Here is a 13015-nt window from a genome sequence, read left to right on the forward strand (position 1 = left end):
GCCTCTTTAAATTTTTTTAATGTTTACTTATTTTTGAGAGAGAGAAAGACAGAGCATGAGAAGGGAAGGAACAGAGAAAGAGGGAGATGCAGAATCTGAAGCAGCACAAGCCTGACATGGGGCTAGAACTCATGGACCATGAGATCATGACCTGAGCTGAAGTTGGATGCTCAACTGACTGAGCCACTCAGGTGCCCCCCTGCATTTGCCTTTTTAAAAGATCATCCTAACTCAGGGGTTCTCCATCTGGCTACACACTAGAATCACCTGGGTGGTATCTTCAAACATACTGCTGGCCAGGCCCACCCAGACCAATTAAATCAGGATCTCTCTCCAAGAATTGCTAGTTTTTTAATTGCCCAGGTGACTCTAATCTTTAGCTGGGGTTACACATGCTGCATTCACATGGGGCAGTAGATACAGGGAGCCCCCTGGGAGGCTACATTGAGTGGTCCACATGAAAGATGATAGAGGCTCGGGTTGAGTTCCTGGAGATGGCAGTGGGGAGAAGGAAAGTGAAAGGATAATCAGCAGGACTTGGTGATTGGATGGTGAGAGTGGGGGGCTGAATGGGAAGTTTCAAAGATGGTACCCAAATGTCTAGCAAAGCAAATGGGTACAGACTGATGTCACCGATTGGGATGGGAACACTGGAAAAAGAACAAGTTTGGGGGGTGAGAGCATTAGCTCTGTTCTGACATATTGAGAGGGAGGGGCCTATGATGGAGTTGGTCAGACTGAGGCTATAAGGGAGGCTGGAGTTAAATTATAAAGGGCCTTGACTGTTCTCCTCATGCAGCAAGAAATGGCTACAGTGATATAGGGGAACCCATGGGGTAGACACTGTTCCTCCCACACAGAAGGTGTGTGTTCCCTTAGCTTCCTCATCTACAGAATGGGATTAAAAATGCTCACACTCTCTCTTGTTCATCTTCGGCCAGCAGAGACATTCAGTGACAGACAGTAAATAAATACCCTTACCGACACTCACTAAACACCTTTGCCATGAAGATTAAATGAGATATTATATGTCAAGTCTCTAGGAATTTATGTAGCACAAAAGGCTCTCAAAAATGGTAGTTGTTATTCCTACAGGGTTTCCAAAAAAGAATGGTACTGTGATACCCTCAATGATGTTTTACGATGTATACATGTGGACATCCATGGGAAGGACAAGCGAGTGGGGTAAGAAACTGGCACCTTCAGCAGTTGTGAGAGACAAAATAATGGTATCTGTTCACCCATTACTAAGAAGTCAGGATTCTAGCAACCCTGTGGAATCCACAGCCCTCCAGGGTCCAGGCTACCCTTCCAGCATGCTGTTCCTCCTTCCCCAGTGTGGCCCTCTGTCAACCAAGATGACAGCGAGGCCTCCAGTCACCATACTTAAATTCCAGGAGACAAGATGGAAGCAAAGACAAACAAAAAGAGGAAGAAGGCCCACACCAAATGTCTTGAAAGAAGTTTCCAAGAAGCTGAAACACAATACTTCTACTAACATCTCTGGAGTCAAAATTTGGTAACATGGCCACACCTAGCTGCAGGGGAGATGAGAAAATGTAGACTTTATCATGGGCAGCCATATTCCCAGGTGAAAACAGGAATTCCTGTAACTGAGGAGGAAGGGGGTGACGGGCGTCAAGAAAAGGCAACCAGCAGCATCGGCCACAAGCAGACTTGGGCTTTTCCTCACGTGGATGCCTTCTGGCTCCCTCTCTGTAAGTTCACTCACAGACTGATTCACTGCCTCCAGCCTCTTGGCATCTGCTGTTCCCCTTGCCTGGAAACTCTCCTGCCCTTCGATCACCAGTGTAATTCAACATTTCTCCTGAGACCTCGGTCAGAATTTAAGTCCATCGCGGCCATACCTAAACTTCTACTCTTTTCCTTAAATATATTTACATGGGGCGCCTGGGTGATTCAACTGGTTAAGCGTCCAACTTCGGCTCAGTTGGTGAGTTCGAGCTCCACATTGGGCTTTCTGCCGTCAGCCCGGAGCCCCCTTTGGAACCTCTATTCCCCTCTCTCTCTCTCTCTCTCTGCCCCTCCCCCACTTGTGTGTGCATGCGCATGCTCTCTCTCAATCAAAAATTAATGAACATTTTTTAAAAAGTAGTTTATGGGAATTGTCACTCACAAAAGAGAGGAAGACCTGCTTAATCTCCTCCCTCTCACCCTTTCATAGCAAAGGAAGAAGAGGATTCTATCAACTCATAAAGTGTATCTACAAGCTGAAAATTAATTTAGAGATGAGCAAGGATGACTTCTTCAGAAAAAAAAAAAAAAAAAAAGGCAATCCAGAGAAGGCAGAATGCACCCTGTGCTGCTGATCATAGCAGAATTAAAGCCAAGAGCACAACTCACATCGTCAAAGTGAATGAGTCACAGTACCTGGCGAGGAAGCGAGACTCCAGCCAGACCCCAGTCAGAACTAAGGGTTATGGCTCCTGCAAATACAGATGAGTTCCTTTAACTGTTAACAGCCCAAACATGACCCCTGCCCTCATACACGAAGCTAAAAAAAGGAATGGTCGCTGACAGCACTGGAACAGTAACTGCACCGGCTCAGATTAACCATCCATCTGATGTAAATCCAGATACACCTCACAAGATGTCGTCAAATAAATCCTTTTGCCCTTTTGATTATAAAACAAAAGGTACATGCAGGAAATCACCTAGAACATACATGGATGCTTTTGCAGTAATTTTAAAAATGAACACTCATGTAATTACCACTACAGTCAAGACATAAAACATGATAGCACTTCAGAAGCATGCCCAGAAGTAATCACTCTCCTAGTTCTCATGATATATAGTTCTTTCCTTTCCTTTATAAAATTTCCACTTACGTAGGTTTCTAAGCAGGGTTGTTTGTTTCAAATTTTTATCATAATGGAATTGCATTATACGTGTTCTTTGGGACTCTGTGGCTTCTGCTCATCGTTGTGTTTGTGACCCCAAAGTATTTATGGATGAAATGACATGACACTGAAAATTTGATTTAAAATACTGTGAAGATTGGAGGAGCTGCAAAGGATATGTTGAATAAATTGGCCATAAATTGATCACTGTTGAAGCCAGGCAATGGACACATTAGATTCTTCATACTATACCCTTCACTTTTAAATATGTTTCAAATTTTTATAACCAAATATTGTTTAAGTTACTTTGTGAGATTTGTTTTAACCAGTTTGTTCATTTTCATTACCATATGGTAATGGTTCTCTAAGGAGGGCCCCCAACTCAGGAGCCTCAGAATCATCTGGGAATTTGCTTGAAATGCAAATTATTTGGCTCCCCCCAGACTTACTGAATTAGAAACTCTTGGGGTAGGACCCAGCAATCTGTGTTTCAATAAGCTCTCCAGATAGTTCTGATACATGCTCAAGTTGGATAACCACTATTGAATAGTATTCTATTGTGTAAATGTAGCACAATTTATTTATCCATTCTATTATTGATACACATATATATTATTTCAAGTTTTAGGATTCCAAGTTTGTGGATATTACAAATATTCCTGTACAAGACTTTTGGTGACAAGAATCTCTTTGATATATACCTCACGGTAAAATAGCAAAATCATAGGGTGCATGTATGTTCAACCACACACAATAATGCCAAACTATGTTCGAAATGATTTACCAATTCACCATCCTACTAGTAATGTACGGAAGTGCCCTTCGTTCTACATCCTTGTCAATACTTAGTATTTTTCAGAGATTTTAATGGTTGCCCTTCTAGAGCATTAAACGCTTTTAAGCTTCCCAAGTTGGGATAAAAATATATATATTAGGGAACAGATATATTAGGAACTAGAACTCCAGACATGAAATCATAGTTTTGCAAATATGTTAGTTGGTGGGTTTGCATGGAATGGGCCTGATGGAGAAACTGAAAAGATCAGTGGGACTATACTTTGCAAAGCAACATGGACTCTGGTACAAACTGTCATTGATAAGTGAGGCAGAAACAATGCAGAGACCTTATGGATGTGCTAAACACTTTCCATTTTATTCCCAGTGAAATGAAAAGCCAATGAAAGGTTTTCAGAAGAGCAATTTACATAATTGTACTCTGTATTTGTATATATTTAAAATATCTCAGGCACACATCCACTTCTAGCTATGATGAAGCTACTTGATGCTTCAGACCAACGCTTCTGCTGAAACAACTAAAAAAGCTTGATAAAGCACAAAGACACACACACACACACACCCCTGCTTATAGCCACCACAGAATTCTTGAGACAACCAGGAATTAAGGAAAACAAAATAATCCTGGAGAAAACAGAACCACAGAGCAGTGAGTCAAAATCCTGCAGGCACTCTTTCCCTTGAGACATTTGCCAAAACTAGGTGAGGGAAAGGGGCTGAGGATCAGGCAAAAAACCTCAGCAGAGCTGCTTGTGAAGAGGCAACAATGTCAGAAGACATATTGGTAATCTCTTGAGGACAGAAAGACAAAATTAAAGACCTCAGAGGCCAACATCCCAGTAATAAGGAAGGGGCAGAAAACTAAGCCCAACACTTGGCTGGTATTCACCTCAAGTCATTGGTTGCATTCTGAAGTTGTATAGGGCAGGAGGCTAAAAAGCCAAGGAAGAAGGCTTTCCTTTTCCCAAAAGGCTTTCAGTGGGAGTTTTAGCAATCTACAGTGCTGAGGAGAGACTAGAGTACTGAACAAGCCAGGGGGAGAAGTCACTGGGAACACCCCCTGCTCTCAGCTGAAATCCCAAGAAGGCTACATCCCAGAAAGAGGCATCAGCCAGTGGCAGACAGAACTCTATCAACACTAAAACACAGTCTATAGTAACACAAACCCTAATTGGATTACAATAATCATTCCACCAATATGCCTGCCTACCAGCTATTTTCTCTGGAGGAAAATAACATCATCTACAACATCTATAATTCTTCATGAAAAATGTTGAGTGTACAATCAAATGTACTAGGCATGCCAAGACATAGACCCAAAATCCAGAGTTAAAAAACTGAAACAGATGACACGCAAAGCAACCACAAGTGATTCAGATACTGGAATTAGTATAAAAAGAGCCTATGTATACTCAAGAATGTAATAACAAGAAGGAGAAATTACATGAAAAGGCAGAGAATTCAAGTCAACAAAAACGATCAAATACAGAAAAAAAAAAGAATCAAATGAAATTTCTAGGAGTGTGAAATTAATAACTGAATAAATAATGCTAACCAACAGGTCAGACATACCAGAAGAGATGATTAATAAATTGGAAGGCAGGTCAAAACTTTTGTAAAAATGAAGCACGGAGGAAAATGGAAAATGGAAAATAGAGTGTAAGAGACATGTGTGATAAGAGTAAAAGTTCCAAATTATGTAAATTTGAGACATAGAAGAAGAGAGAAAGAATGAGACAGTAAAATTATTTAAAAAGATAATATCCAACTGATTGGAGATATCAATGCAGAAGTACAAAAATTACTAAGAACCTCACCCAGGGCTGACAGCAAATAAACAGCAAAAATTAATCAATAATGCCAGACCTGGGAACAGCATAGAAAAACTAATAAAAACTAAAGACAAAGAGAAAATCCTAAAACAGCCAGAAGGAAAAAAGACACATTATCTTCAAAGGAATAATAATAATGTTGGTTAATGGCTGATTTGTCAACAGAAATGATGGAAGCCTGAAGACAATGGAATGATGTTTTAAAGTGCTTAAAAAAACCCTCAAATATAGAATTACATACTCGGAGAAAATGTCATTCAAAAATGATGGCAAAATTGAGACATTTTCAAATAAGTAAAATCTGAGAGGACTTATTACCAGCAAACCGTCATTTAAAAAAATGCAAATGAGGGGTGCCTGGATGGCTCAGTCGGTTGGGCGACTGACTTCGGCTCAGGTCATGATCTCTCAGCTCCTGAGTTCGAGCCCCACATTGGGTTCTGTGCTGACAGCTGGGAGCCTGGATCCTATTTCAGATTCTGTGTCTCCCTCTCTCTCTGCCCCTCCTCCGCTCCCATTCTGTCTCTGTCTCTCTCAAAAATAAACAAACATTAAAAAATTAATTAATTAATTAATTAATTAATTTTAAAAATTCTAATGAAAGTTTAACTGGGCAGAAGAAAATGATCCCAGATAAAAACACGGTAATGTAGAGCAATGCAAAGCTAAACATGTGGGTAAATAAGAGTGGCTATTAACTGTTTAAAATAACAAAAATAATAGATTAGATCTTTTAAATATGTAGATTAAAATGCATGACGACAGTAACACAAAAGATGTAAGGGGATAAATAAAATACAATAAGGTACATTACTATACAGCATAATATTTATCCAAAAGAAATGTAAACATGTCCACAAAATGACATGCGTATAAATAAATGTTTATAGTGGCAATACTAGTAATAACCAGAAACTAGAAACAATTCAAATGTCTATCTACAGGTGAATTGATAAGCAAGATAACTGGAATACTACTCACCAAATAAATAAAATACTGACAGACTAAAATCTATGGATGAATCACACATATACTGAGCAAAAGAAGCCAGAATTAAGAGTATATTCTCTATATAGGGGCTCCCGGGGGGCTCAGTCGGTTAAGCGTCTGACTTTAACTCAGGTCATGATCTCTCGCGGTTCATGAGTTCGAGCCCCACGTCAGGCTCTGTGCTGACAGCTCAGAGCCTGGAGCCTGCTTCAGATTCTGTGTCTCCCTTTCTATCTGCCCCTCCCCTCCTTGCCTTCTGTCTCTGTCTCTAGCTCTCAAAAATAAATAAACATTAAAAAAACTTGTTTTAAGAGTACATACTCTACTATTCCCTTTATATGAGGTTCTAACCAAGTAAAACTCATTCATGATGCTAAAAAGTCAGGACAACAGTCATCCTCGGGAGCAGCAGAAACTGGAAAGGGGCAGAAGGTTGTAATATTCAATTTCTTGATCTAGTGGCAGACAACACTACGGTGTTCACTTTGTAGAAACTCAGCACGCTCTACGCTTAGGCTTATTCATTTCCCATGTGTATTTCCAAAAGACATTTAAAAATGTATTTCGGACATACGGAAAGTTATACAAAGAAAAACAAGACTGTATCAACCATTAGAATTAGAAACAAAACATTACCAGTATAGTTCCATGAGCTAGTCCCTCATGACACCTCCATCCACCCCACCAGAGATAACCACTCTCATGAATTTGGTGTTCTCCATTCCTCTGCACTATTTTTTCCTTTACTCCTTAGATAAGCTCACCTAAACAACATATAGAACTGTTTTGCATGTTTTTGAACTATATATAAAATATAATGTGATTTCTATTTTTAAAAGATCATTCTAGGGGTGCCTGGGTGGCTCAGTCGGTTAAGCGTCCGACTTCAGCTCAGGTCACGATCTCGCGGTCCGTGAGTTTGAGCCCCGCGTCGGGCTCTGGGCTGATGGCTCGGAGCCTGGAGCCTGCTTCCGATTCTGTGTCTCCCTCTCTCTCTGCCCCTCCCCCGTTCACGCTCTGTCTCTCTCTGTCTCAAAAATAAATAAAAAACGTTAAAAACAATTTAAATAAAAGATCATTCTAATAGGGGTACAAGGGAACTTTCTGAAATTATAAAAATATTCTACATCCTGGTTGGAGTGTTGGCTACATGGGTACAGACATTTGTCAAAACTCATCAGACTATGCATTTATTATCTTTGCATTTCACTACATGTAAATGTTATCTCACTTAGAATCAATTTTTTTTAAAACAATTTTTTTTATAAAGAGACCATTCTAGCTTCTTTATGGGCAATGGATGCAGGGTGGACAGAAGTGAAGCTAGGAAGGCGAGTTAAAATATTCCAGTAGAGGGGCGCCTGGGTGGCGCAGTCGGTTAAGCGTCCGACTTCAGCCAGGTCACGATCTCACGGTCCGTGAGTTCGAGCCCCGCATCAGGCTCTGGGCTGATGGCTCAGGGCCTGGAGCCTGTTTCCGATTCTGTGTCTCCCTCTCTCTCTGCCCCTCCCCCGTTCATGCTCTGTCTCTCTCTGTCCGAAAAATAAAAAACGTTGAAAAAAAAATTTTTTTTTAAAAATAAAAAAAAAAAAAATTCCAGTAGACCTGATAAGTGTCAAACTTACCTACCTGAGGAGGAAGGAAACAAAGACAGGTTGTGGGCACAGTTCTTTGAGCAGCTTAACTCCAGTTACTGGAGGGAGAAGTGAGGCCAAAAGAAAATAGAAGATCAAGCTTGGCCCATTGAGAGAAAACACTGAAGACAAGAGAGGAGGGATCAAGGAAGGAACAAAATCCTTGGGGTAAAAGGAGATGGGAAGATGTGAGGTGTAGGTGGTTTGGCCTTGGCCGGGACACAATATCATCTCATTTTTTAACTGGACCGAAATAAAAACAGGTACAGATATAACGTGAAAGACTGTTTGGTAGTGGAAGGATTACAGCGTTCCCATCCAATGACTGTTACTTTTCCAATGATCATGAATCATTCATTATCTGAAGAGTACGGGGAAGGGAATGCGGCCACCTAAGAAGAATGGCATGAAATTGCATTGGAAAAGGCTAGAAAAGCATCCAGGTGAGGTGGGGTGTGGCTAAGAAAAATCAAAGGCTCCATTTTGGATAAGTGAAATGCTCAATAGATAGCCAAACTCTTGTAATACAGTAAGAGCTCAAAAGCAAGATTATTATTCATCTTTAATTATGCTGCACAAAGCACACTGTAACCTAACCTTGAACTCAAGATGGAATGAATAAACGAAGACTAAAATTTTTCATATTTTCTTAGCACATTTTTGTATCATTGGTCATATTCTACAATGGAACTGAAGAAAACAACCTCTTTAGAAAGAATTCACCTTAGGGGCACCTGTGTGGCTCAGTTGGTTAAGCATCCGACACTTTACTTGGGCTCGGGTCATGATCTCACTGTTGTGGGATCGAGCCCCAAGCCAGGCTCTGTGCTGATAGCGTGGAGCCTGCTTAGGATTCTCTCTCTCTCTCTCTCTCTCTCTCTCTCTCTCTCTCTCTCCCCCCTTCTCTCTCTCTGTCCCTCCTCCACCCCTGCACTAGCTCTCTGTCTCTCTCAAAATAAATAAACTTTACAAAAGAAAAAAAGAAATAATTCACCTTAGACATCAAACACATTTTCTTTTTTCTCATTTTTTAAATTTATTTTTTATTTATTATTTTTTTATTTTTTCTCATTTTTATTTCTGTGTGTTCTTGGAAGAAAAGCAATCTGTGTCTTCTTCCAGTGTTAAGTTTTTCATTTATCTAAAAAAATGATATGTTCCTCCTCTAAAATAATTTTTAAATAGAATTCACCAATGGGACACTTCTTATAGGAGGAAATAAGGAGACAGAATCTATATCCCTATGTAATATCACAATTTGTGACAATTGTAAGGATATACGTGACAAAGAAATTAGAAGCTCTTGCCAAGAAGGATTAACCTCTCTGTATCTGAGACATGCCTGCTGCTTACTGGTAAGTCACATGTGCACACTGAGTGAAGAAAGCCTTTGGCTCATATATAGGAACCTCAGGGTCGTCCCAAGCCAAACCTGAACGTGCCCAGCAGAACAGAAGCACTGGCTGTGTTAGGACACGAGTTAGTATCAATTATGAAATGAAAATATTATAAATGTACTTCTTGCACCATAAATTAATATTTGTTGCATTACACTAAATTCCATTTAAAAGGACTGCATTCATGCAAGAAGCTCAGACAGGCTTAGCAGTCCAATTTTTATGCTTACAATTCATGTATATACTTACTATGTATATTGAGTGCACTCTCCTAGTTCCTGTTGCCACAGCCAGACTGTGAGTGCATATGTTTTTGTCATTCTTAACTACAGTAATTCAGAACTTCAGCTGTCAAGTTTAGAGCTAATATTCTTATAGATGCTATTCACGCACTACTCTAAAAACTAATTCCTTGTTTGCTGTCGGAGGCTCCTACCTAGCATGATATAGAAAATGGCAGGATCAATTTTTTAAAAATAACCTAGATCTTTAAACGCAGATACAATATATTTTTTTTTCTTGAAAATACCCCTTTCCTATCATCCCCTTTCTTCAGTAATTCTAAACCCTGGTCAAGCAGTAAAATAGGAGAACATGTTAAACATCAACAAACCACAAACAGCAGTGTTTACAGGGAGGAAAAGGAAGAAAATCTCAGTTTCGTGCTACACCATCCTTTGAGGCACTGTCATTTTAAATGTGGAGCCACCAATTATTTCTTCTGTGCTGAAAGGTTTACACATTTAAAGGTTCTGTAGGTCCACAAAGAAAATAAGCAATCATTTCTCTGTATCATTAAACACAACAGGATGCCAGTCCTGTGCTAGTTTTAAAACATCAGAATTATGTGGGTGAATATTAAGGTTTAATATTTCAGTTTCAAGAGAAACACAGTGTTATTGTGTGGCCAAAGAGCACTGGGACCATACTTCAAGCTGTCAGTTGCACTGTATTTCTAGGACCAAAGATGCTCCACTGCAGAATTCTATAATCCTAGAGTCTGAAGAAACCCTGGGGTCTCCTAGCCCGATCCGACACCCAGGACAGGAATTTTTCCCCCAGCATCTCTGACAGATGGTCAGCCTCTGTTTCAATTACTCCACTGGGGAGTTCTCAAGAGAAGATTCCCAAGAGATATGATGAAGGGCTAGAACCAACCATTCAGATACGGAGTTAGGCTCCAGTCAGCACGCCTGCAGGATACAGACAGCGATGCCAAACACTAAAATCAGACTTCCAAAAGCATGAGATTCAGAATCAGCAATCATAGGAGTGCAACGTTCCGACATGTAGAACCCCCAATTCTGGAACCATCCTCAGTTCCTTCACTGGCCCTGGGGAGCAGCTCCCAAAATCAGGAAACAAGGAGGCTTTTCAACGACTGATTTCTTAAAGTAAGAAATGACACTTCCAGGCTCACAGCAAGGGTTTGTCAAGTTCAGAGAGGATCAAATCCCTTCCGTCTGAAAACCAAGCCAAGGGACCCCCTGGTGGAACTGCTAATGCTTAAAATACTTTAACTTTGGTCTTAAAATCCTCACTACAGTAAACTAGAACATTTTGGACTCTTCTTTTAAAGGTGTATATAGGCTATGCTGTAACTGAAGTTGCTCGGTTGGTGTGTGGGGGTTGATATTTTAGGCGCAGCCCTTTATCCCTCCGAGGGGTCTGGCTTATCCTCCTAAGAAAGGCAAGCGCCGGGGGAAGGGGGGGAGCAGCCCGCACATCCCCAGGCGGACCCCGGGACCGGGCGGCCCGGCCCTTACCTTACCTGTCGATGCTGATCACGCACAGGGTCATGATCGAGGCCGTGCAGCACATGACGTCCATGGCGATGAAGACGTTGCAGAAGAAGTGGCCAAAGATCCACTTGCCCCCGATGAGGTCGGTGACGCTGACGAAGGGCATGACCGCCACGGCCACCGAGAGGTCGGCCAGCGCCAGGGACACGATCAGGTAGTTGGAGGGCTGGCGGAGCTTCTTGACGAAGCACACCGAGATCACCACCAGGCAGTTGCCGGCGATCGTCAGCAGCGTGATGAGCGTCAGGATGGAACCGATCACAACTTTCTCGGCTCTGCCGTAGTTGATCTGCTCCCAGCAGCCGGAGGCATTGTCCGGCGGCGCGTCCCAGGTGGGCACCGGGCTGGCGGTCACCTCTGGGACCCCGCGCAGCAGGTGAGGCGCCCAGGAGCCCGCGACCGGGCCGGCGCCGTCGGGGCTCAGGTCCGGCAGCCCGCGCCCCACCTCCGGCAGGAGCAAAGAGCGGAGGTGCCCGTAGAGGTCCGGGCGGCCGCTGCTGTTAACGTCCATCATCGTGCCGCTGTGCGCTGCTGCCCATGGAGCCGGCGCCCCCGCCACGCGCTCCGGCCACCGGCCCGGGGGCTTCACCTCGCCGGTTCCGCTCCGCCCGGCGCAGCCATGGGGCCGGCGCCGGCCGCTGGGGGGCGCCTCGGCTCGGCCTCGCGGCCCCGCACGTCCCGGGCCCCCAGCCGCTGCGGACCACGCGGGAGCGCGGCCGCGCCGAGTCTCCCTGCGGGAGGCGCCTCCGGCACCGACGGACGCCCGGGACGCGCGGCTCGCGGGCCGGTGGGCACGGCTCGGCTGGCCGCCCCGCAGCCCGCAGCCCGCAGCAGCCGCGCGCCTCGGCCGAGCGCGTCCGGGAGGCAGCGGCAGAAGTTGCGGAGTGCGCCCCGCCCCTCGCGCCCGCCGCCGCCGCCGCCGCCGCCGCTCCCCTGCGGCAGCCGCGCCGCGTCCCCGCCGCCGCCGCCGCCGCCGCCGCCGGCGCCGCTGCCCGCGCCCCTCGGGCTCCCGGGACGGGTTTCCCCAGCTGTGTCGGGCCGCCGCCTCTCCCGCGCCTCCCAGCTGGGCGGGGGGCGGTGCTCCACGCGCCTCCCGGGATCCCGAGCCGGTTCGCTCGCTCGCAGATCCTGCCGTGCGGCTGGAGACGCAGACCCCCTCCGACAGACCCGAGCCTCCTCACTGTATGAACAACACTCGGATGGGGGAGGACTCGGGGGCCAGAGGACGTTCGGACTCATTGCGAAATGAAGAACCTGGAGAGGATTTTTTTTTCTTAATTAAAAAACCTTTTTTCGAGCACTACACCAAGCAACAAATAGATACTTCCGTTTCCTATTTTGACCACTTATGGGAAAAAGCGAAGATGGAAAAGGAGAAGCAGCCAAAAGGGTGGGGGGTGGGAGATCTGAAGAAAGAAAACAGGGAGAGGGTGAGATGCCTTCAGGTCTTGGCACCCGGGTGGAGCTGGGGGGCTGGGGGCTGGGCTCTGGGGAAGGGACCTCCATGGGCTTCAACCCATTCTGACTAACCCCCCAGCGTCTAGAAGCAGGCCTCTCGGGCTCTGAAAATAATCCCTGGCTGCTTTTATATTCAGACTTCAAAGCCTAATATATTGAAATGAGGGTTAATTTATCCCATGGTATTCTGGAAATGTTGCACATAAGCGAAGAAATGACGGGTTACAATGCCCTGCAGAAGAATCC

The 13015-nt window shown here is 44.2% G+C and overlaps 1 protein-coding gene across 4 annotated transcripts in view; it reads right to left on the reverse strand.

Annotated features, from left to right (window-relative positions):
- The window catches only part of HTR7 (5-hydroxytryptamine receptor 7), a 117107-nt gene extending 104933 nt beyond the window's left edge, over window positions 1–12174 (reverse strand). For 3 of the 4 annotated variants that reach the window (XM_053206987.1, XM_053206988.1, XM_027062605.2), the window contains exon 1: window positions 11281–12174. In XM_053206987.1, coding sequence (XP_053062962.1) covers window positions 11281–11825 — 545 coding nt within the window. In that variant the 5' untranslated portion in view covers window positions 11826–12174. The remainder of the gene's footprint in view (window positions 1–11280) is intronic. The other variant, XM_027062606.2, reaches the window with a different exon arrangement.
- Window positions 12175–13015: the final 841 nt, after the last annotated feature.

This window comes from Acinonyx jubatus, chromosome D2 (assembly GCF_027475565.1).
Source record: "Acinonyx jubatus isolate Ajub_Pintada_27869175 chromosome D2, VMU_Ajub_asm_v1.0, whole genome shotgun sequence".
NCBI classification, from domain to species: Eukaryota; Metazoa; Chordata; class Mammalia; order Carnivora; family Felidae; genus Acinonyx; species Acinonyx jubatus.